The following is a 24,022-nucleotide window of genomic DNA, read 5'->3' on the forward strand; positions in this document are numbered from 1 at the left end:
TATATATATATATATATATATATATAAATTTAACATTTCCCATTAGTTTTTATGTTGACTACATGTCGAAATGATATCGTATACATGTTGGCTTAAGAAGGTATTGATTTCACCTCTTTCTTATTGTGACTATTGGAAAACTTTGAATCAAATGCATCTGTTGTATTTTTATAGGACATAGGCATCTGTGCCACCTCTCTGCCCTGTCCTCCTCAGCTGCTCAAATCTGAACTAGCATATCACTGTCACAGAAGCCTCTTGCATCTCTGCCTCCTGCACACTGTGTCGTGGGGTCTGTTTTCTAAAGCTCTCACTTATGCATGATGACTTGAGTTATGTTTATTTACCTGGAGGTCACACAGTCCTGAGCAATGAGCTCATCATTTGGAACCACACTGCTAGATTCAGATCGCACCACTGATACCTACTAACTTTGTGACCTGGGGGATGTCATGTAACCTCTTTGAGCTTCAACAAAAAAAAAAAAAAAAATATTTTTTTAAAAAATAGAGATTATAGAATACCCACCATGTTGAGGATTAAATGAGTGTGTGTGTGCAAAGCACTTAAACAGGCCCTGGCCCAGGGATGGTGCTGAGCCAGGCAGAGGTGAAACCTAATGATGGGTCAGTCCACTGCTCTGAAGTAACTGGTTGTTGGCTGTAGGCAGGGGGGGTGTGCCTGGAGGAGGTGGATGTCACCCCCTGAGGGTGTGACTCTGGGCAGTTGAGCTCTCTGCTTCCTGGTGCCAAGTCTTGAGTCGCTTCTTCCTCCTCATCTAGGGCCCACAGCTATGAAGTCTACCATCTATGGACTGAGCCCTCTGTTGAGCCCCAAATGAACTTCTTCTCCTCTGATTGTTCTTGTCAGGTCTTTGGTCCCAGTGATGAAAAAGCTGACAGAAACACTTGGGTCAGTCCACCATCTTTACATCAAGCCTTCACCCTGTAGACCTTTCGGGTGCGTTCACACCCTTGCAGTGTGTGTACACTGGTGGTCACAGGCAAAATGTTGGACTTTAGGTTCTCTCAGATCATAAACCAAAAGTCATCTGTGCATGCAAAAATTAATACTAGCATATTAATTATGTTCTAATTAATCTTCATAAATTGTAATAAATAATAAAATCATTAATTATTATTTTAAATGATTTGCGAGGACTGTTAGCAATTTTTTCTCTCATGGTACTGGAGATGGAACCCAGGGCCCCACACATTCTAGCCTCTACCTCTGGGCCCCCCCAGCCTGAATCAGCAGTGTTGAGAGGCAGGAGTTAGCGTTCAATTTCTGATTCCTCCTTGCAAAACTTTGCCTTTCTGAACCTCTGCAAAGTAAACATATCACCCGCTTTTATAGGGTTGTTTTGATGTTTTAGTCTCATAATTAATTTGTGCTGCTAACAAAATAACCTGATTCAGGTAGTTCATACACAATAGTAATTTATTTCTCATGGTTCCAGGGATTAACAAGTTCAAGTTCAAGGCACTGCAGGTTGGGGTCTAGTGAAGTCGCATTTCTCACAGGTGATGCCATCTAGGTGTTCCCATGTGGCAGAAGAGACAGCAAGAGAGATGGCCTCCTTCAACTGGAGTCCCTTAACCAATGCTGATCCTCAGGACCTTGCCCCCTCCCGAAACCGAAGGCACACCTCTGCATGCTGTAGCACTGGAGATTGAGTTTCAACGTGAATTTTGGAAGGGACGCCATGATGCCATCTCTATGCTGATAGAGATAGTGTAGAGAAAGGGCCATTTGTGAGTGACCCTTCCAGGGCCTCAGTGGCCTTGCTGACTAGTCACATGATTGACAGGTGCTTTGGTTTGTGCCTCTGCTTTGAGACCACTAGAGTTTCCTAAATGTTCCTAAGGTTCCTCTGCCAAGAACGATGGCACTTTTATGTGGGACATGCAGTAAAGTGTTAAACATTAACAGGATTTTTTGTGTTCTTGCTGAGCCAGGGGTGAGTTCTGCCTACTAATGGCTCTCGTCTCCCAGGATCCCCTCTTTCCCTCGTTTCAGCACCACTGAAAACGAGCCTGTTGGCGTCTGATCTTTCACTTTGTGTTGGCTGTTGGCACCGGTGTGGGCTCTGTGGAGAGGTGTTCTGGACTTCTCCTCCTTGCCTTCAATGGTAAATGTGTGGGTAAAGCACAGGAGCCCGAGGTCCGAATCCCAGAGCAGCTCTGCTGTACAGTGGCTCTGTCCCCTGGGAGGAGGGACCTTCTCCCAGTGCCCTTGCTCTGCAACCCTAGAGGAACCTGTGTTGAAGGAGGAAGCATGTGAAGATGGCGTTAAGTGGGTTTTCATTTAGCAGCGGTGGGGTTGTCAGCCAGCTCTCCTGCATCTAGACCAGGGTCTCAAAGGCACTGTACAAAGGCACCTGATGGTCACTGTTTCAGGGAAAGGAGGCCTTTTGGAACAAATGTGTCCAGCACTAGTCAGTATCCACAGCTCTCCATCAGGGGAGGCGGCTCATCACTTCAGATCGCAGACTCACTAAATGGACAGTGAGGACTCAGATCCAGGATTTACCTTTAATGTCGTGTGATCCTAGGTAGGTAACTTAACCTCTCTGTGCTTCTGCTGCCGCATCTATAAATTGAGGAAAAATTTTGCAGTGTGATTGACTTCTCTGGGGATTAACAAGCCACTATGTGAGAAGCACTTAACAGAGCACCTGGCAGAGTAAGCACTCAAGAGCATTCGCCGACTCACCTGTTCTCCTAGATTCAGGGAGGCTGGTGTCAGGAAGTGCCGTAATGTCAGTGTGCTAGTGAGTCTGTGACTGAGGCCGTGCTGATCCCTCACGATGGCTGGGGTCTAGGTAGTGTCCTGATGCTCCCTGAGGGTGGCTTTGTTCTTGAGGTTCGCAGTGCTTCTTGGTTTGGGATCTGCTCCCACCAGCATGGCTGCTGACAAGGAGTGTGGGAAGCAGGCAGCCACCCCGAGCGGCTGGGGGGCAGGAAGCAAGTGAGGTGCAAGGGAGCTGGGGAGCGCATGCAGGTCAGTGAAGCCCATCTTGGGCAGCACCGGGTGGCTGTGTGGACGTAGGAGCTGGAACAACGACAGCCGACAGGCACCCAGGAAGCCGTGTCCTAAAGCGTCACAGGCCCTTGACATCAAGCCGGATGTCTGATGAACAGGCGCGTCATGGGAGTTCTCTGTGGCAACAGACGTCCTCATGGATGCTCATGACTGAGGGCCGCTGGAGAGCGTGTCATCCGCTTAGTAAATGAATTTGGAATGATGGGGTCACTGTCTTCAAGCAGAGTTGAGCAGCAGTGACCTGGCGTCACAGACGCCCCACAGCTCTTGCCCAGCTCCCCAGCCTCTAGGGGTACCTGCTCCCCCACATTTTAACTAAACTCTGCACATGAGCTCATGTCATTTGATGTAAGCGTCACTCCGTCTCGCCGTTCTCATTATGCGTAGATATAGAACTTTAAGGGGCAGGAACGCTCATCACACTTTTTAAAAAAATGGTCACTTAGAAAGTGATGCTGCCATCGTAAGCAGCTTGGTCATCTCGTGCTTCTTCATAGGGTCTGTCCAGACTTTCCCCCAGAAGAACCTCGTTGTGTATAAAGCCCTGTGAAGTCCGGCTGCCTCCTCTGCCGCGGTTTAACTTCCAGGACTTAGACTATTGTTGACATCAGTCACAGCAAAGCCTGATCACTATCACCACTAAGTAGGCACACAGACTTGCTTCATTGGGTGCGTGGATTCGGTTCCCCGCCCTTCTCGGCTCCCCCTGCACGTCGCCCCAGTTCTGGGAGCACCTCTGCCCAGCTCGGCTTCCTAGGGGGATGCGGCCTCGTTGCCACAGTGGGCATGAGCGTGGGTCAGCTTGTCCACCAGGGCGTGGAGCTCCTCAGAGGCGTGAGACAAGGATCCAAGGGGAGAAGCAGCCCGCGGATCCTCATGGGATGTCGCAGGAGTACCAAGGGAACGGGGTGAAGTAAGGTGCCCGGGGAAAGTCCATCAGAGCGGGGCCCAGGTGCATACTCCAGAAAGGTGCTGAGATGCTGTCTCAGGAGGTCACTCAGAGAGCAGGTCTAGAGAGCCGTGTGTGCCACTGCCCCTCAAGTTCACCCTGCAAGGTCCCTGGGAGCATATGTCCAAGACCAGAGTCCTGGACCAGGTTGGTTGGAGGCTCGGCAGACAGCCAGTGTTTCTGGTTCTCTGGGCCATGTGGTCTCTGTGGCAACTGTCACATCCACTCAGCTCTCACTTGGAACTGCAGCAGACGGCATGTAAATGAATGAGCAAGGCGTGCCCCAAAAAAGTTTATGTATAAAATAGACATCAGTTAGATTTGGCATAGGAGCTCTACTTTACCAGCCTCTGACCTGATCAGGATCAACTGAATTAAAAAACAAAGTGAGTTCAACTAATAAGTAATAAAGAAAGTAATAATGAAACATTCTGTGTTTGATTTAGAGAATTTTTCATTTCTCTCACTCAGGTGTAACATCTCATCTCTCCTTATGTGTGTGCGCAAACGTGCACACACTCATTCCCATTTGTATGTGTCTAGCAGTAGCAGGGTGATGGTGCCGTACAGATCGTACCTTAGAATGGCACATGACTTGGAGTACAGTGTCTCCAGGTGCCAGTTCTGGATGCAACACACCATTACAAGTGATGATGTGGCTGGGCACAGGGCAAGGGCCCAGAACCCCAGACACTGAGGAGACTGAGGCAGGAAGGTTGCAGGTTGAGGCCAGCCTTAGCAACTTGGCAAGGCCCCATCTCAAAAGATAGAAAGTGCTGGAGTGCATCTCAGTGGTAGAGCACCCCTGGGTTCAATCCCCAATTTTAAAAAAAAGTAATAATTTGCCCGATTTCTTCCTACTAGTAAACTGGAGACTAGGGCCAACTGCATTGTCTTTATAATTTTATAAATTATTTCTTCCTGAGTCCTGATGGTTAGTCATTTTCCATTTGTGCTTTCCAGAATGAGAGCTATGCTTTGGATTTAAGTCTCTCAAATTTCAATAAGTGGTTTTTTTAAAGTTTAATTTTAAAAGATTTAAGAAACTTGCCCAACTCTGTAGTTTTGTGCCCTGTCCTGATATTCGTTTAATTGGTTCTGCTAATGTGAATGCCCTTTCAAATATGAAAAAATAAAGCAAGAGGGAAAAGTTGATTATTTCTGTAATTGGATTTTCTCTTGAATAAAATGATTTCACCCACTTTATCTTTCTGACTTCAGGGATGGGGGCGGGGACCAGTTTCCTTTCATATAGTAGGCAGAGGCGGAAGCGGAGGTAGTCTGTTCCAGGGTATCAGAACGGCGACCTGGTTTTGGTTGTAATTAATTACTGATGCTGAATGTACACCGGCCCCTGCTTTCATTCCCAAATGTAAATTTCCACTGTGGGCAAAATAATTCCATCCAGGAAGAATTCTAATTACTTTAGTAATTATCATCTTATCTCCAAATGGAATTCAGACATTTGCTGCCGTTTATGAATGTTAGAAATGTTTCATTTCCTTTTCACCTTGAATAACAGAAAAATACACATCACTGAATCCGGCCTCATTGAACCTTATAATTCACGTTACCATAGAAACAGGAAAACTCATATAAGAATTGTGTTAACAGTACCGCAGACAGTAAATACCTTCACTTTAACCAGCAGTGCCATAAAAAATGATTTTAATAACAGATGTGTAAAAATTCTGTGAAATTTAATCTGGCTCCTTTTAAATATTATAACAGTGTTACGCAGTGTGCTTACTTTTAATTTTTAAAGCAGTATCTTTGGTCTTCTGTAAGTCTTTGTGCTTATTTTATTCCAAAATATTTGCTGTGGAACACAAGCATGATGTTACAGGATGAAAAACTTACTTAACACAGTATGTATTTAGTTTTTAGTTAACAGCAATGATTCATTTGGGTTTTGCTTGAAGCCAGCTGTATATTTTGGATTTATACGAGGCTTGGAAATGTCACGGGTGACATGAGATGCAGTGGCATCACATCTTTGGGTTGTCCCTACCTGCCCCCTTATTTTTTGCCTCTGTTTTTTTCTGAGTTGAGGAAACAATTTCCCCATATACTTGATCAGTTTTTGCTACAGGAATTTAATAGTTTTGTTGTTTTATCACTTTTAATCCTGATCTCTCAGTATCCAGACATTTATGAAACGTTACCAGATCCCTTGCTGTTTTTTTCCCATATATTTCTTCCTTCACTCCTGTCGCACATATTCCCTTCTTTCTTCAAAAAAGTAAAAATCTACCAAATTTAGCCAAATGACTCACCTAGATCATTTTGGTTTATTATAAGTTGATTTGTTACTTTTAATAACAAGGAATAGTTAGGGCTGGGTTTGTGGCTCAGTGGTAGAGAGCTGGTCCAGCACTTGTGGGGCACTGGGTTCAATCCTCAGCACCACATAAAAATAAATTAATAAAATAAAGGTATCATGTTCAACTACAACTAAAAATTTTAAAAAGGGAATAATTAAAAACTACCAAATTTTCGTCAGGCAGAGGTCTTTGAAAGTCTACTTTTAATTATAAATATCATGACAATATGTTAATTACACAGTAGCATGCAGGGTTTGCCTATATTTGAAAACAGTTTCTTTAAACAAGTAGATTTAAACTTCTCTCTACAGGGCAGAAATTGCTGGAGGTATTCTGTGAGAAATGTCACACTTGATATATATTAACAGGAATACATTTATAGTCTTATTGTTTTCAGTTTCCAGACAAATCAGGTTGAGGCTTTGTTTTGTGAGTCTTTTTATTATTATCTTCCTCTTTGAAACTTTATCCTAAGAGAATGTGGTGTGTGTCGGTGGGCCTCACTGAAGTGGCAGGAGCTCAGCATCATGAGTTTGATGGGCTTCATCAGGTGTCGTCAGGAAGAGAAACTGCTGTTTGCTAACAGAGGATATTTAATACAGGAACTTGGTCATAGAGACATTAGAAAGCTAGAAAACGCCAGTTTTCATCTTCTTAGAATTACATAATAATTGACAGGATGGTGCCTCATTTTACATTTGTGATCTTCTCTTAGGTTAACTGTATGAAGATGATCATTTCTACTCAGATTACTCAGATACTTTACCTTCTCTGTTAATGAAATCTGTGTGTTTTTGTTTTTAAGTCAAAGATTTCCTAGTATCCTGCAGTTCATCTTTCTTACATTTTTTTGGTTGACCCAAAAGCATTACAGAAATGTTTACTATTTGTATTTGAGTCACAGAAGCCTTTAAGATTCAAAAGAAAACTATGAACTCTTTCTCCATAAAAGTATATGTACGTTTCTATGTGTAATTTTGGGGGGGCCCAGACACCAAGAAAATGAACCTTAGAGTGAAATTTTTAAAAAGAGCAGCGTTGGCAATGCCCTTTGTTTATTCTGCATGCCCGAGGTTGGTACTTGTTACATGTACGGCTGTCTGAACTATATTCTGTACATCCACATGGTCCTTCCATGAGCTCGTAGTAGGAGAGTGATTCCGTGTCCTTCAGCAGTGAATGGCGTACTTAGAAGGACAGAGGGATGGGTGGATGGATGATGCATGAACTGATGGATGGGAAAATACTCATGCATTGCAACAAACTTCCCCAAACAAAATTGTGTGTAGAACTGCTACTTTAGCTGAATACTTTTTAAGTGAAAATTTGCCTGAGTTTAGATCATCTTTAGTTTTCAACTTCTATTGACCTGTTTTTACTCGTGCAGTCAGTTTTATCATAATTCACTTTCATAAACAGAAAAAAATGCAAAGTATGATTCTTCATTAGATATTGGAAGACTTGGTCAGGTTTCACTGCAGCCAGAATGTTGCTCATATCTAGAGCATTTTAAAATTTCTTAACTTTACACATAAACCATCTCACCAAATGTCAATGTCTTCCAATTTTAGTGAATATTGTTTGTGGTAAGAAAATCAAACTTGTTATATAAGCTCTCTGTAAGTATGTTTTATATTCTGATTATACACTCCTTCTATAAATTCTTTTCTGTTTTGAACTGAGGGGTCCTTTTATTTTTTAATTTGAGGCAGAGTCTAAGTTGCTCAAGCTGGCCTAGAACTTGCCACCCTTCTGCCTAGGTCTCCTGAGTAGCTGGACTGACAGGTGTGCACCACCACACTGGCATCCTTCTATATAATTTCCTAATATTGAGCCGTGGCACCAGGTCACAAGGCACTTGAACAGAAACATGAGCCATATGTGTGCTGGAAGGGGAGAGCCCAGGTTGGGGAGATGTTCCCCACTCATCAAGCAGTAGGTCAGTATAAGTATTCCTGTCTGTGGATGGCTCAGAAAGAGGAAGAAGCAGTAGTGTCAGAGGAAGGAAACTGAGATCCAGGAAGATTTGCACCCAGGGTACCAGCCACATTAGCACCAGGTGTCTTCCTCATCTGAGCCTCAGGAGGAGGATAAAGGCTCATCCCTTCTTAGACTGTTGTGAGGATCAACTGAGCGCAAGACACACAGAACAGCAGCCAGCACCCAGCAGGTGTGATTGGATGGCCACTTGCTCTCCCATTCTGCTGTCATATGTACCTAATTAGAATGAATGAATGAATGAATGACCTTAGGAAGAATAAGTTCAGCCAGTAGCCATCTTGGGTTTGAATCACTGGTATTCACAGGGCTGGTAGAGAGCCGGCCCAGACCAGGTGGGAAGGTTTGGGTAGGAATTCCAGTCCCACCAGCAGTACTCAGGGTGACCTTTTACAATTCACTTAACTTTGATGGACCATGATTACCTTCTTTTTAAATGCGATTCCAAATATACCAGCTGGCAGTACTGTATTTCAGCAAATTGATATACAAGTATTGTTACTAATAATGGTTTTGTTTTCTGTTAATTTATGATCCCCTAGTGCTCATAGAGCATCAAAGCAGGGAGCACATCAGTGAGTCAGGTAAAAAGGAAGATGGCCGTGGATGGGGACTGAAAACTTCAGAATGGGTCCCTCCTTCAAACCCCAGCTTGTCTGTGACTATCGGTAATTTACTTTTCTGAATCTTAGTTTTCTAAGGTTATTATGGTCATGTCTCGTGGAGACTGAAATAGAATCTACCTCACAAGAAGGTGGTATTAAAGAAGGTATAAGTTGTTAACATATTGTCTGACTTAGTATTTCTATAATAAATGGTACTTGATAGCATTTCTGACCTAGTTACAGTAATGTAGCAGTTACAGTTCTGCACTGTGTGGTCGGCACCATATTGAACAATGTATTAATTAAGCTTCTCTATGAATGCCTTTAACTATACCTGTTTTATGGAAGAAAACTGAAGCAAATTAAGGCTGAATAGTGTGCAGCAAGTTGGGGTGGAAGGTCTTAGTTACCTGAGGGAAGGTTTTGCAAGCAGCCCTGTTAAGGGATCAGGAATGGACTAGCCTTTTTTTTTTTTTTTTTTTTGGTCTGAGTGACTATGGCTTTTTAACCTTTATTATAATGTTTTGATGCTTTTTCTGTTTTTAGCCCCAGTTGTTTAAGATTTTTTTTTTTTCATAAAATCATGAAAAAATTTAGAATTGCTGAAAAAGTCCCTAGGTTGATGTGAAAATGTTGCATTGTTTCTCAGGTTTCCTGTCAGTGGACTGATTGTTTAGTGTCACATGATAGTATTTGGTAAATAGGTCCAAGTTTTCTTTCAATTATTTGCTGATTTCTGGCTCTGAACCTAATTCCTTGCAGCCTTAGCCTTGCCTTTCAGCATCCTTACCTTCAGTTCCTCTGTCCACATTTAATTGACTACATCCCCATCAAAAGTTCAAGTCCTGGGACCTGTTAGAAGAATACATTATGGAGGATTCCTGCTTTCCATGTCTTCAGAAAGTCTGCCTCCCATACAAATGTTTGACAGATTTGTTGTTGGTCTCATCTAGACAGCATCAGACATTCACCCAGTGTTGAGCAGAGAGTGTGAAGGTTTGTAGTAAATGCATTTATGGTGCAGCTACCAACAGGATTTGATTTTGACATTGGGATTGTTCCACAGTGCTTCTTGATGCCTGTGTTATTTAGTCCTTCTCTGGCGCTAAGTCTCGGGCAGCCTTGACTGGCTTCTGTCTCCTACAAGGTATGCTGTTTCTGGAAGTTTCAGAGGAGTGGAGTAATAGGTAGCCCTTTTGTCCACCTTCGTCTCCTGTTTTTGAGATCATCCGTGCTGGTGCAGGCTCCACCGGTGGCTCTTTTACTTGAAGCACCTTTCCACGGTGTGTGCATGCCACATCTTGTTTTCCCTTGCACAGCCGACACACGCTTGGACTATTTCCAGGTTGGGTATTATGAAGAATCCCACCCTGAAAATCCACATGCAGAGCGGGGCATGGCCGTAGGTTTTCATTTCTCCTTGGTAGATAACTAGGAGTGGAATCGCTGGTCACAGTGTTGTGTTTAACTCTTTAAGAAATTGCTCCAATGTTTTCTAAGGTGACCACATCAGGTCACCTTCCTGTCCAGGATGGATTGGGTTCAGTTCCTCTGCATGTGCACCGACTTCTCAGCCCTTTCAGAAGAGCCTTGTGTTGTGTGTGGCCCTTGACGGGCGTGGTGCCCTCGCCTGGCAACTGGTGGCTCTTTAAGACTTTCGTGGAGAACCCTTGGTCACAGGCCTTTCCCCATGTGGGACTGTATTATTCCTCATCCTGTCAGTGAGCCGAAGAGATCTGAATGAATCCTGGGAATAAGTCTTTTCATGAAATATAAGATTTAGGAATATTGTCTCCTAATCTGTGGCTTGTCTTTTCAGTTTTTAGTGTTTTCTTATAAAGAGATTTATCAGTTTATCTAGTTTTTCTTTCTTTCTTTTTGCAATTGGTGTTACAGCTAAGAAATCGTTTCCTAACGTGAGGCCACAAAGATTTTCTCCCTTACTTCTTCCTACAAGTTAAATAATTCTAGCTCCTACATTTGGGTCTGTGATACATATTGAAATTTCTTATTATATTAAGTAAGGGCCTAGTAAGTTTGGGACTGTGCGTGTGGCACCCAGTTCTAGCATCATATTAACAAGAGCACTGTGTTTCTTTCCTCATTGAGTTGCTTTGGCAGTTTTGTTGAAAACTGCTGCCACACTGTATTGGTATTATTAAAGTTTATAATAAATATTTACATCAGATTCATTCATTCTACCAATTTAAAAAAAAATGTTTTCACTCTTCTGAAGTTCTTTGCCTATCTATATAAATTTTGGAATCAGCTTGTCAACTTGTGTAGAAAAACATGCTGGTGTTTGTTAGCAGCTGCATTGAATCTCTAAACCAGTTTAAAGAGATTTCAATCTTCCACTCAGTGAGAATGTTCTATTTTTCTTTTTGATTTCTCTCTGCAAATTTTAAGAAAATTTATTTCTTTCATTTGTAGCATACAGCACTTTTACTTCTCAAATTTATTCATAGGTTTAGTTATTCTGTGGTTTTCTTGACTTCATTTTCAGATGGATCATTCCTGAGATATAAAAATTCAGCTGAGTTTTGCATGTTGGCCTCGGCCTCTGCCTCTCAACTCTCTCATTCTGGAAGGTCACTGGGTTCCTTAGAGTCTCTGAGCATGAGCTCATGCCACCTGCCCTGGGGACACTTGCCTTCCCCCTTCAGCGGCCATGCCTTCACCCCTGTCCTCTCCTCTGTGCTGACACGCCCAGTGGTCGGTTGGGTTGAAGAAGGAGAACGGAGATGCTCTGGCTATTGCCAGTCCTGGAAACGCTCTCGGTCTCTCACATATAAGTATAGGGGCTGCAGGTGCCATGGATGTCTGCTGGGTCGTGGGAGTTTTCTGAATCTCTCAAACTCCCAGGAGGCCTTTTAAAGTCCTTAAGTATGGTTCATCACATTGAGGGTATTTGCCTGTGTCAGACCAACCTTGTGTTAAAATGGGTCATGGCATACAGTCCTCCTTCCCTGTCGCTGAGTCTGTTTGCTAATACTATTAAGAACCCTGATCCTGCTCTGAGAGAGACTGGTCTAGAATCACTGCTCATCTTGGGTTCCCATAGCAGGGTAATGCTGGACTCATAATGGGTTCTTTTTCCCGTCTCTCTTAATAGTTTCTGTAGTCAATTTTACTCTCTCTTAAATGTTTAATAGAATTCACCCTAAAGCCACCTGAGTCTGCCTTGTTTTGTCTCAGTGACAAGATGTTAAATCACAAATTCGATTTTGTAATAGTATAATCAGATTTTCTGGGTTTTTTTTTCTGGAGCCCATTTTATAGCTTAATTTTTCAAAGAATTCGCCCAATTCATCTAAATTGTGAATGGGTTGGCATAGTTGTTATGATACACTGAATGTTTTCTTAATGTTGGTGGCATCTGTGGTGACATCCTCTCCTTCATGCCTGATGTGGTCATCTGTGTGATCCTCCTTCTTGGCGCAGCTAGTACCTTAGTTAGTAAGTTATTGAAGTTTTCTTTACAAAAATACAACTTTTGCTTTTATTGATTTTTTTTTTTCCTTCTGTTTTCATTGATTTCTTCTCTTATTTTTTCATCTCTGTTTTACCTGGAGTTATGTTTGCTCCTCTTTATTAGCTTCTTGAGACTAAAAGCTTAGATTATTGACTATACCTTTCTTAGATACCAGTTCTATGAATTTCTAAGAAGTGCATTAACTGCATAGCACATATTTAGATGTTTTCAACTCTACTCAGTTCAAGATATTGTGTTCCCTGTCTACCTCCAGTTTACTTTTCTGAAAAGTTTTGAATAATTGTCCTGAAATAAATCTTGGCAGGACTCAAAAAGATGTCTTTTAATTATGTTTTAGTTATGCTTATATAATTTTGATGGCTCTGATCTCTGACTCTGGAGATAAGTAGCTTTTGCATTGGTCCTACTTTTTTCACATGGAATTCAAAGCTCATAATTTATTGATTTAAAATAGCATCACCTTTTTCATGTTTTTGCCAGTAAAACAACAAATTGCAAATGGAAGTCTTGAGATGAATCAAAGTACCTTTTAAGTAGTATCTCAAGTGTTCAAAGTTTGTAAATTTACATATTTTTATTCTAGGCAAAATAATAAACTCTTGAAATATTTGATTCTTCAATACCAGCCTAGAACTTGCAAATAGTATGTCCTCCCTTTATGTGTTCCTGATAGATTTTCCTAACTGAGCATATCACTGCTTCCAATAAGGTCAGGTGCATAATTGCAATCTTTCTTATTCCATTCCAAGTTATTTAACAAACCAATTTTGCCAGTAAGTGTAAGATAGAAAAAGAGTGGGTCAAAATTTCCCTGTTACTTAAACTAATTGAACATTTTTATCTTTATCTTTCAGAATTATTCTCTGAAACTACTATGAAAACATGAATATAGAAAGTTTAAAAAAATTTAAAACATAAACTAATGATCTCATACATTGCATTCATAGCTTCAGTAAAATTGTGGAAATGATAATTTTAAAAATTTGACTGTTTTGAAAATTCATACATCTTAAACACAGTGTTTATCCAGAATTAGCATCTTGCATAGTTGGATTAATATTCTCTTTTACACTCCTTATGATTTCTTCTTTGCTACTTAAATCATGTGATATTGTTAGAATTTGCTCCACTTCAAATTTCTGTGATTTTCCCATACATAGGAGAATTATTCCCTACGTAAATTAACAGTATGAGATTTGCGTTCCTGAGGGGCCAAATGATTTTCAAGAGTGTAAGTAGCATCATTTGCATATATAAAATTAATGTCTAGATAGATGAGCCTCACCTCACGCTAATGTGTAGCCTTCACTTTCAAAACATGGTCTAGGAAATTAGCTCATCTTGTTTAGTGGATGGGACGCTAGGCTTTGCATTTGTTTTAGGGGGGATTTGTTTTTGTTTTACTGCCATGTGTTTTCTTTTTAAATAAAACCTTGCTGATATAAATCTAAAAAAAGAACTTATGTTCTTATGTACTTTGAAACCAATTAAACTGCTTCTGCTCTAAAATATTGACTAGAATAAGTCACTAAATCATGCCAACCCCTCCCCTCCTGAGTCATTGGCCCACTTTTTGTGTCAGTTATCAAATACCTGGGTGAACAGAACATCCCCTCTGTTAACATTATGACTCCACTGGACCCCCGAGGCCAAAGTCAGCAGGTGTTGCTTAATGTTACCAGCTCTGCTGGGCAGGATCAAGGGTGACAGCGGAAATCAGGACGGGGCTTTCCTGCGGGAATTCCCTGCGCTGTATTGCCAAGTTCATTCCAATTCATAGGTTGGGACAAGGACCAATTGTCTCTGTCTCTGCAGTCCTTCACTGGCATTCTTTTTCTTCTAATTTCCCAGGGGAGATGGGCTTCTCTGTCATTATCTGCTGTGATCTGTTACTTCTATTCTTAGTTGTGAATTTCTTTTGATTAGGTGTAGTTAAAAGGCAAGTGGAAGTCTGGCTAATTGAATATTATTTATGTAACTTTCCTGTTCCACATGCTTCAGTTAGTCCAGAGAAGTGGGCTTTTTATTGCACCTTACTGTAGGAAGCGTATGATTTCATGCTTTTTTAAAATGCAGTTTTGATAATTGCCCTTTAAAGAAGAAAAATGCATTTATATCAGTAAAATTAAAAATTTTTTTCTTTTGCCACAGAGAAAAGTTCTAGTCTTTGGAATTTGTCTTACTAATTAAAGTTTGGCCAAATTAATAGCTAGATGAGACAAAGAAGAAATCAGAAGTGAAATATTTCCTAAATAAATTTTTCATGCTTCTTTGAGTGTGCAAGTGTGGAAAACTGTTGTTCTTATGGTGGTGCCTGTATGGAGAACTTAGTGATTTGACTTTCCTCCATAAAACATCCCTGTTCTCTCTTCTGCCCCCAAACTGTTGAATTCATCTATATAGAATTATATTTATATGATAGGAAATCTGATGTGGGTTTTTATTGTGTGATTTGAAATGTTTTTTTTTCCTTGTTCATGGATTCAGAATAATATTAAATTTTTGAATTCTTTTAATACATTTTTTATTCAAAAGTTTAATGTTAAGTTGTTGCTGTTGAAGTACGAGAGGACTTTGTAGCATACTTTGGAGAAACTGGCCCACAGAGAAATGACCCCGAGACCCTCACATTGGGCCTGTGAAAGACAAAGGCACCTGCTACCCAGTCACTCTGTGATAAAAAGCTCTTCGTGCTTTGCCCTTATAAATGAAGGGAGAGCAAAAATCACTGTCCTCTCATAGAATGTCTCAAACCATGAGGGAGACCAAGTACCAGCACCTGGAGGAAAGAGGGACTGACTGCTGGAGTGAGTCAATGCTTTTTTTTTTTTTTTTTTTCCCAGTTACAGTTGAAAGAGTTGCTTAAGTAAATCTTCCAGAAAATAGAACAATAGCTAAAACATGAAAAATAAGAACAAACTGAGGACCAATCCTAAAATCTCAACATTCAAAAATGTGGAATCCTTAGGAAAGAAAAATTGCAGAAGAAATTAAACAAGATAGTTTCCTAGACTGACAGAATGATTCCGCTGGGCCTTACCTTGTGTGAATGTTTAGAGACCTAAAATCATGAAATTTTAAAACATTGAAAATTTGTAACCTGAAAGTCTATGAAGAGAGGATTGTGGAGCACCTGTAAGAACTGTGTGGGGGCCTCATCGGTCTCTCTCCTGCCACCCTCTTTGGAAAAGTACCCAGTTCCATGTGCATGTACCAAGGTGAAGCTAAGGAAGATCAACCCCAGCACGTCTCTGATAATCTGAGGTTACATTCTCAGTCCTGAACTCTGCGCCGATTTTTAAAATCTGAACAACTTCCTCAAGTGTTTCCAAGGCAACCAGTGGTTGTTTGCTTTATTGGTAGAACCATAGTCAGGTGTGTGCCCAAGCCTTTATTCCCCTGGACTCTCAAGGCAGGAAGATCCCAAATTTGAGATCAGCCTCAACATTTTACTATTTAGGACTTTTAAAAAATGATTTGCGAATTTCCTTTTCTTAAAATGTAAAGAATAATGTTTTGGTTTTTTTTTTTTTAACCTGTCAGAGAAATGGAATAATTAGGGCTTGCCGTCAACCTCTTACTCTCTTGTCTTGTTATTTTCTAGAGTTCCTGGAATAACTATTGCTACAGATATCATCTGTGGTTTTCCTGGAGAAACAGATGAGGATTTTCAAGAAACGGTGAAGCTGGTTGAAGAGTACAAATTTCCAAGCCTCTTTATTAACCAGTTTTACCCAAGACCCGGAACTCCTGCTGCAAAACTGGAGCAGGTGCCAGCACAAGTGGTAAGATGTTTCCTCATTAGGTGTTAGTTGGTGCCGATGCAATGCCCACCCAAGGGTCCTGGCTCATGGGGTAACCCTTGAGTTTCAAAATATGAGAATCCCAAGTTGGAATCAGGGTAGGGAGCAGGACCACAGAAGAGTCAAATGACCTTCTGTAACTAAAGATGGCTAAATATCACCTTTTTCTTCGTTTGAGGAGTGAGGCTTAAATATCATCCTGAAAAAAAAAATTAACTATTATGCAGTATTTGCCTGCGTGTATGAGATTGTTGGAGGTTTCAAAATTAGGCAGCATTTAAATATTTAAATGTCTAAATTTAAATATCTAATATTAAACGCAGAGAGCATGAGTTGCAGTAGCCTAGCAGGCCCCAGGTTCCATCCCCATTAACACTCTCTCTCTCACTCTCACACACACACACACACACACACACACACACACACCACACACACACACACAGACACACATACCACACACACATACACATACACACCACACACACATATACACATACATACCACACACACATACACACACACACACATACACAGACACACACAAAAGTTGCAGCATTTACGTTGCACTACCAAGACTTATGATGAAGTCATGGTAACCCACTTTGTGTGCTGATGAAAAGATTAACAGAGAGACTGACGTTCCAAGACAGACCCTGACCTGCACAGACACTCAATTTACTATAAAGGTGACCAAGCAGAGAAGCGAGGAAAGAATGAAATTTTTCAATACATGGCACTGGCTCAAGTGGAAGTCCTCTCGGGAAAGCACCACGACCAAGCCCTGGACCTCCTCCTAGTGCACCTCCCGCCACAAGAGGAGTAAGCTCCAGGGAGGTGACAGGTCCAAGGGTGGAAGCTTTCTAGAACAGTCCAAAGGAGGGTCTCTTATGACGCCGTGGAGAAGGACACCGTTTCTTAAACAGAACGCGGACGGCAGGACTCTAACAAGACAGGAGCCTGCACCAGGCTCAAATGAAGACTGTGGCTCTCAGAGCACCAGGAGGAGGGCGTGGACACAGGCCGCAGGGTGGGGGAATCTAGAGTGGCCTCGGCCTGTGGGGAACAGCACCCATGTCACATACAACTCCTGTGAACTGGGTGGGGACAAATCCAACTGCTAGGCACGCAGGTGAGCAGGCAAAAGACCCAAACTGCACCTCAGGGGAAGGTACGCAAGTAGCTAGTAACCTGTGCCCCATACCACAGCCACAGGGGAATGTAAAGCGAGGGGATGCCACCACGTGTGGACACCGAAACAGCGCTGCCAAGCGCTGCCGCATTTCTATGCCTTGCCATGGGGACTGTAAAGTCACTCAGCTACTTGGGAACTCTATTTGACAAAATCTAGTAAAGTCAATCCATTACATTTCCCATGACTCAGTAATCACACTCCTTGGTAAAAACAAAAAAAAACCCTTCTCACACCAGTGGGTAAAAGCAAGAATGTTGCCAGCTGTATCAGTGACACTATTATTTACATGCTGAAAATACCTACTTCCATTTTAATAAGACAGATAATTCATGCTGTATGCAATGGAACACTATTTGCCCATGAAAATGGTTAAGTTACAGCTACATTTAAAAACAGGCTAGATTCACCAATTTAATATTTAGAAAAAAAGTCAAATTCAAACACTGATAAATTCTTCCATTCACATCAAGTTTAAAAACAGTTCAAACCAATTTACAGAGTTAGGATGATGGAAAGTGGCTTGCTCTGGGGATGGAAGAGGAGAGAAATCCATTCACAGCACGACAGGACCCTCTGCCAGCTAGTACAGTTCCAGTGTGAGTGTCTGTGTGTGAGTGTGAGTTTGAGAGTGTGTGTGCATGGTGCTGGGGATTGAACCCAGGGCCTTGGGCATGCGAGGCAAGCACTCTACCAACTGAGCTACATCCCCAGCCCCTTAACTCTTCTTGAAAATTATTGTACTTATTTCTGTTCCTCTGCTTTTCTAAATTTGTCAAATTTTACTGGAAATTCTGTGGACTTTTATTTAGGATGATGATGATCCTGTTGAGCATTCTGAGAGCACTTAACATGGCATATCAAGCTTTCTGATTCTGAATGAAAATCTCTCTCCATGGATCTTGATCTTCTCCAGCTTGTGTCAGTCATGTTTCAGAGTCATCTGCATACGAGTCTCATAGATCACTGAAAGTCGTTCTCTTTGATATTGTTAAAAGCATTTATTTTCATTTTTGTCATTTAGAATTGGATGATTTAAATGTATTTACCTTTTATTTGTGTTGTTAATTCTAATTGGCTTTCTGGATTTTTAGATTCTATGTATGCTGTTATGTCATCTGATGATTATAGTGTCATTTTAGCCTTTCCAATCCTCAGAATTTTTATTCCGTGTTTTCACTGTGTTGGCCAAAATGGCCAGCATGCTCGCAGATAGAACTGACCACCTTCATCTTGTTCAAACCTGAGGGCAGGGCGTTCCAGCACTGAGTAAAAGTCAGCTGTGGCAGGTTTGGGGTTAGAGAAGTTCCTTTCTCAACCTAGTTTTCTGAGAGTTTGGAGATATTTTATGAAGACTTTGCGCTTTTGTCCATGGAAGGTATTGATCTGTGGTTTCCTTGGAATCTCTTCTTGATTTTGACATCAGAGTAACATTGGCCTCATCAAACGACTTGGGAAATATTTTCTCTTCTACGTTTTTCTAGAAGACTCTGCACAGAACTGGTTTATTTCTTCCTTCAATATTTGTAGAGTTGCCTGTTGGGGTGAGCTGGATTCTAAGTTGGCCCCCCAAATTCCCTCATCCCCTTCGCCCCTAGGTCCGTCCCCACATGACCCCACGTGGGACTGTGAATTTGACATCGGTCTGCCCTCCGACTTCTTGGCCTGCCCTCTTGAGATGACTTTTCGGTTTTATGAAGGGAAGCGCGTGTTCGCAGTGGGTTGATTTCTCAGCCGGACCTGCCATAAATATCAGGAGTCCAACAGCCTCTCTTCCTTTTGGGCTCTGTCCTGTGTGGGCTTTGCAGGGCCGGGCCTGGAACCTGGGGCTCACCCACACTGGGCACACACTCATCACAGCCCTGTCCCAGCCTCTGCCCCCTTTTAATCTGTGTTTGCACTTTTATAATCTTGTGTGTGTGTTCTGAAGTAATTTCTCAAGAACTCTGTGGGTCTCCCTGGGTTTCTGTGGGACAGAAGCTGCCCCCACAGGTCTCACTGACACGGCCCCTCCTCGTGGCCTGCTGCTTGAGCGCATCTCACTTGGGAGGACTTTCCTCGGGCGCTCTCATGAGATCTGGAAACTCGACCATCCTCCTCAGAGGTTTTTTTCCTGCTTCATTTTCTCCCATGTCTCCCTCTAGGATTTTAATGGTATATGTTGATATTTTCATTATGTCCCTCAGTGTCTGGTGTGTCTTCTCCCATACTCTCCATACTTGTTCTCTGTATTTCTGTCTGGGTATTTTCTTGTTCCCTGCTAGTTACTTCATATTCAGAATCAATACAACAGCATCTTGGTCCCTGAGGAGCAGCACCAGTTACCACCCAGGAGGCTGTGTGTTATGCAGCTCTCTGTCACTGTGACAAAATACCTGAGCTAATCAACTTATAAAGATGGGAGGTTTATATTGGCTCGTGGTTTCAGATGTTCTTGTTCATGCTCAGTTGGCCCCTCTGGTTTCAGGCTGTGGCTGCACTGGTTACCGTGGTGGGATTGTGTGGCAGAGGAGGCCGTTCACCTCCTGACAGCCAGGAAGCAAGAGAGGAAGAGGGGGATTGGGTCCCCAGGTCCCCTTCAGGGCATCACTCCCAGTGACCTAACTTCTTTTTGCCACCATCTCCCAGTAACATCACAAGATGGGAACCAACCTTTCCACTCATGGGCCTTTCGGTGTGTTCAAGATCCAAACTATAGGAAACTGCTAGAAACTCAGACTCTCGCGCCCTGTCCTGTCCTGTACCTGCTCACTCGTGATCTCGCTCGCTCTCTTTTTTTTTTTTTTTGTGGTGCTGGGGATTGAACCCAGGGCCTTGTTCATGCAAGGCAACCATTCTACCAACTGAGCTACATCCCCAGCCCCATCCCTCCTAATCTTTAATTAAAAATTAATTGAGTAATTAAGTTAATTATTTAATTATTTCATCATTAAAATTTGTGAAGTGCTGTTCTAATTCACTAATCCTTTCTTCATTTGCTTTGGTCTGCTGTCAAATGCACATATAGAATTTCTAATTTTAGTTAATTTACTTTTTTGAGGGGTGGTAGGTACTGGTAATTGAACCCAGGGGCACTCAACCACCAAGCCACACCCCCAGACCTTATTTGTATTTTATCTAGAAACAGGATCTCTCTGAGTTGCTTAGTGCCTCACTTTTGCTGAGGCTGGCTTTGAACTCACTATCCTCCTGCCTTGGCCTCCCAAGCTGCTGGGATTACAGGCATGCACCACTGCGCACAGCCTTACTTTTTGCTTCTAGGTCTACAGTTGGACTATTTTTCAAGGATTCCAGGGTTCTGGTGAAATTCTTTTTAATGTCCTGTTACATCTTGCACCTGTGACTCAGTTATCCAAAAGTGCATTCTGCAGTCTCCGGTAGCTGCATCTAAGTTTGATTTGTTCTACTGTCTTTTTCTTTTCTTGATCTTGATCATTGGTCTTCTCTCTCTCTAGTAATTTTTTATTGAATAATGATTGTGATTTATAGCACAAAACGAGCACCAAGCCATTTGGGTTCCAGACCTCACTGTGTCCTCTCTGAGGCAGGGTTATGTTACCTCTGTGGGAGGTCAGGCCCGAGTTCTAGTCTGAGACTGCCCCCTCTATTTCGGATGAGCCCACGGGCCCTGAGTGTTTTCTCAGTTCCTAGCTTTTGCTCAGTTGCTCCGCTGCTCAGTGACAAGGCCACTTCCACAGGATAAATCTCTAGAAGAGAAAAGGGCTGCACTTATTGAACGCTCCTTCCCCTTCCACCCCATTCCCCTTCTGCTCCAGGCATCATACCTTGTAGCCTTTTGAGGCTCAAATCATACGTACCGTAAGAAGCATTCATCTTGCGAGTGTTCTTGGCAAGAGCGCTGCTCTGGTGCAAGCCAGTCTGCCTCACAAGGAGTAGGTCCGCTGCCCGGAATCGGCTTTCGAATGCTCTCCCTGTCTTGCCTTTCATTTTCTGAACATAGCCCTATAGTGCTCCCTTGCATATTCAGACTTACGCAGCCCCGGCGTGGCAGATCTTAAAGATTTCATTGCTAAAGTGGGTTTAGGCGTTCAGGGAAATGGAGCCGGAAGGGCACAGGCTGGCCCAGTCTTCCCGGCCCCATACATGCCCAACATCCCCTGCCAGCGTGGCGCAGTCCCCTCGGCGACACACCGTTTTCACCCCGGATCCAGGGCTTACGTGGGTTCCCTCTGGGTGGGGTACCTTCTGTGGGCGTTGATAAGCACGTCCTGATGGGCACCCACCACGATGGCACCTGCATCATGGCACTTCCTTTGCTCTGAAAATCCTCTGTTCTGCATGGCCATCCTCCTCCCCTGACCCTGGACAGCCACTGGCCCTTTTACTGTCGGCCTGGTTTCACCTTTTCCTGACTTCCATGTTTGGGAACAAGCAGTGTGTAGGCTCTTCAGACTGGTTTCTGGCACTTAGTAAAATGGATGTGATCCTCCGTGGCTTTTCCTGGCTTGGCAGCTCACTTCATGTGAGCACCAACCATTCAGTGCTGAATAACCCAGATGTGCCCCAGTTGATCCATTACCTCCTGAGGGACAGCTTGGTCACTTCCAGGCTTTGGTGATGCTCCTGAAGCTGCTATAGACATCTGTGCGCAGGTTTCTGAGTGACACCGTTTCAGCTCAGTTGTGGGGGTGTCGGAGAGTGTGGTTGCTGGTCACATGGTTGAGATCTGCGAGGAACTGCCACACGGCCTTCCAGGGGGCTGGCCTTAGTGTGTCCCAGCAGCCCTGAGTGGGGCTTCTGTTGCTTCACATCCTCCGCGACATTCCGCTCTCGGTGTTCTGGTGTCAGCCCTTGCAGTTGTGCGGGCTGGTGTGTAGCTTACTTCTTACTTTGGGCCAGTGTTTTCTGCGCCTGGAATCCAGCAGGGCTTGCTCTCTTGCGCTGAGCTCCACCCCACACAGCACATTGTATCCTAATGTGGGATCCGCTGATGCCGCGTTATCTTCCCGTACCTGGGTTTGTCCTGTGTGTTTTTTCTTACACGAGGTGTCTGTTCATGTCCCTTGCACATCTGTGTTCCCTTACTGATCGGTTTTAGGAGTTCTTTGTGCAGTTTGGACAGCAGTCCTTTCTTAGATGTGCGGATTGTCTGGTCCTTTTCTTGAAGCAGAATCTTTTGGGGGGTGTTTGCTGGGAAAGTTACTATTTTCGACTGCACTTCAAATCGAAGCAGCAGCTGTAGGTTCCGGGTTGCTGGGGCCTTCTTATGAAGCGGTTTTACTTTATCATTTAATTCCACTATTTTGTCCTGAGGGATCAATATCTTAGGATGTTTTTAATTAATTTTTGGTTTGGTCAGTTTTTAGGATTGTTCACCTCGCCATGAAGCTGATGCTTCAGTAAACCTATTTGATATTCTCCCAGGGCCACTGAAGTTGGGAGACGTCAAACAAATTTTCTCTCACTCCAGGGCTGGAGATACAAAGGCAGGCCCCAATCCCCACACCCTGCTGAGGAGCCCCCCCCCCCCCTCACTTCTTTACAGCACCTGGAGGTTTGCCGGCTGTCTCTGATGCTCATTGGCTGTGACACCAGCCTCTGCCTCACTGTCACAGGCTGTCCTGTGTCTTATGTGACTCTTTCTTACTAGGACCACCAGTCCTTTTGGACTCGGGCCCACCTGCTCCTCACCTTAACTCATCCTATCCATAACACCCTAAATCTTTGGACTTGTTTAAGTTCCTTTTATTTTATAGTGTTAATATGCATGTTTACGGGTAAATAAATTGCAAAAATATCAGTACACAAGTAATATTAATGTAGATTTTTTCCATTTTTTTATGGGTGCATTATAATTGTACCCAATGGTGGGGTTTGTTGTTACATATTTGGACATACACACGTGTGACAGTAACTTGACCAATATCATTCCCCAGTATTTTCCCTCTCTTTTCCCCTCTCCTGTCAGTGATCTCTTTCCACTATTCTGTTAATGTCCCTTTGATTTTTTTCATGAGACCCCACACGCCCATTCTTTTTTCTTTCTAGTTTCTACATATGACAGAAAATATGGGGTTTTTAACCTTCTGAGATTGACTTATTTCATTTAACATAATGGTCTCTAGTTCCATCTACTTTACTGCAAATGCCATGATTTCATTTTTTTTTCTTTATGGCTGATATGTAACCACATTTTCTTTATCCACTCATCTGTTGAGAGACTCCTAGGCTGGTTCCCTAGTTTGGCTGTTGTGAATTGTGCTGCTGTAAACGTGGGTGTGTGGGTGTGTCACTGTAGTGTGATGACTTCAGTTCCTCAGGGTAGATACCCAGGAGTGGTACAGCTGGGCTGTAAGGTGCTCCATGCCTAGGATTTTGAGGAGCTTCCATTCTGATTTTCATAGCCGTTATAGTCATTTCCATTCCCACCAACAGGTAAAAGTGTGTCTTTTCCTCCATCGTCTCCAGCGTTTATTCTTGTTTGTATGTACTCTTGATGGCTGCCATTCTTACTGAAGGGAGATGAAATCTAGGGTATAGTTTTGGTTTGCTTTTCCCTAATTGCTAATGATTACCAAACCCTATTCCTAAGTAAGGTCCCACTCAGAGGTGCTAGGATATAGGACTTCAAAACAACCTTTTGGGGGGATAT

At 42.8% G+C, this 24,022-nt stretch overlaps 1 protein-coding gene across 6 annotated transcripts in view; it reads left to right on the forward strand.

Annotated features, from left to right (window-relative positions):
- Cdkal1 (CDKAL1 threonylcarbamoyladenosine tRNA methylthiotransferase) overlaps nt 1–24,022 on the forward strand; it is a 596,174-nt gene that overhangs the window by 432,928 nt on the left and 139,224 nt on the right. For all 6 annotated transcript variants that reach the window (XM_027948318.3, XM_027948315.2, XM_027948319.2 and 3 more), the window contains one exon: nt 16,022–16,202. In XM_027948318.3, the coding sequence (XP_027804119.2) occupies nt 16,022–16,202 (181 nt within the window). The remainder of the gene's footprint in view (nt 1–16,021; nt 16,203–24,022) is intronic.

This window comes from Marmota flaviventris, chromosome 6, assembly GCF_047511675.1.
Source record: "Marmota flaviventris isolate mMarFla1 chromosome 6, mMarFla1.hap1, whole genome shotgun sequence".
In the NCBI taxonomy this organism is placed as follows: Eukaryota; Metazoa; Chordata; class Mammalia; order Rodentia; family Sciuridae; genus Marmota; species Marmota flaviventris.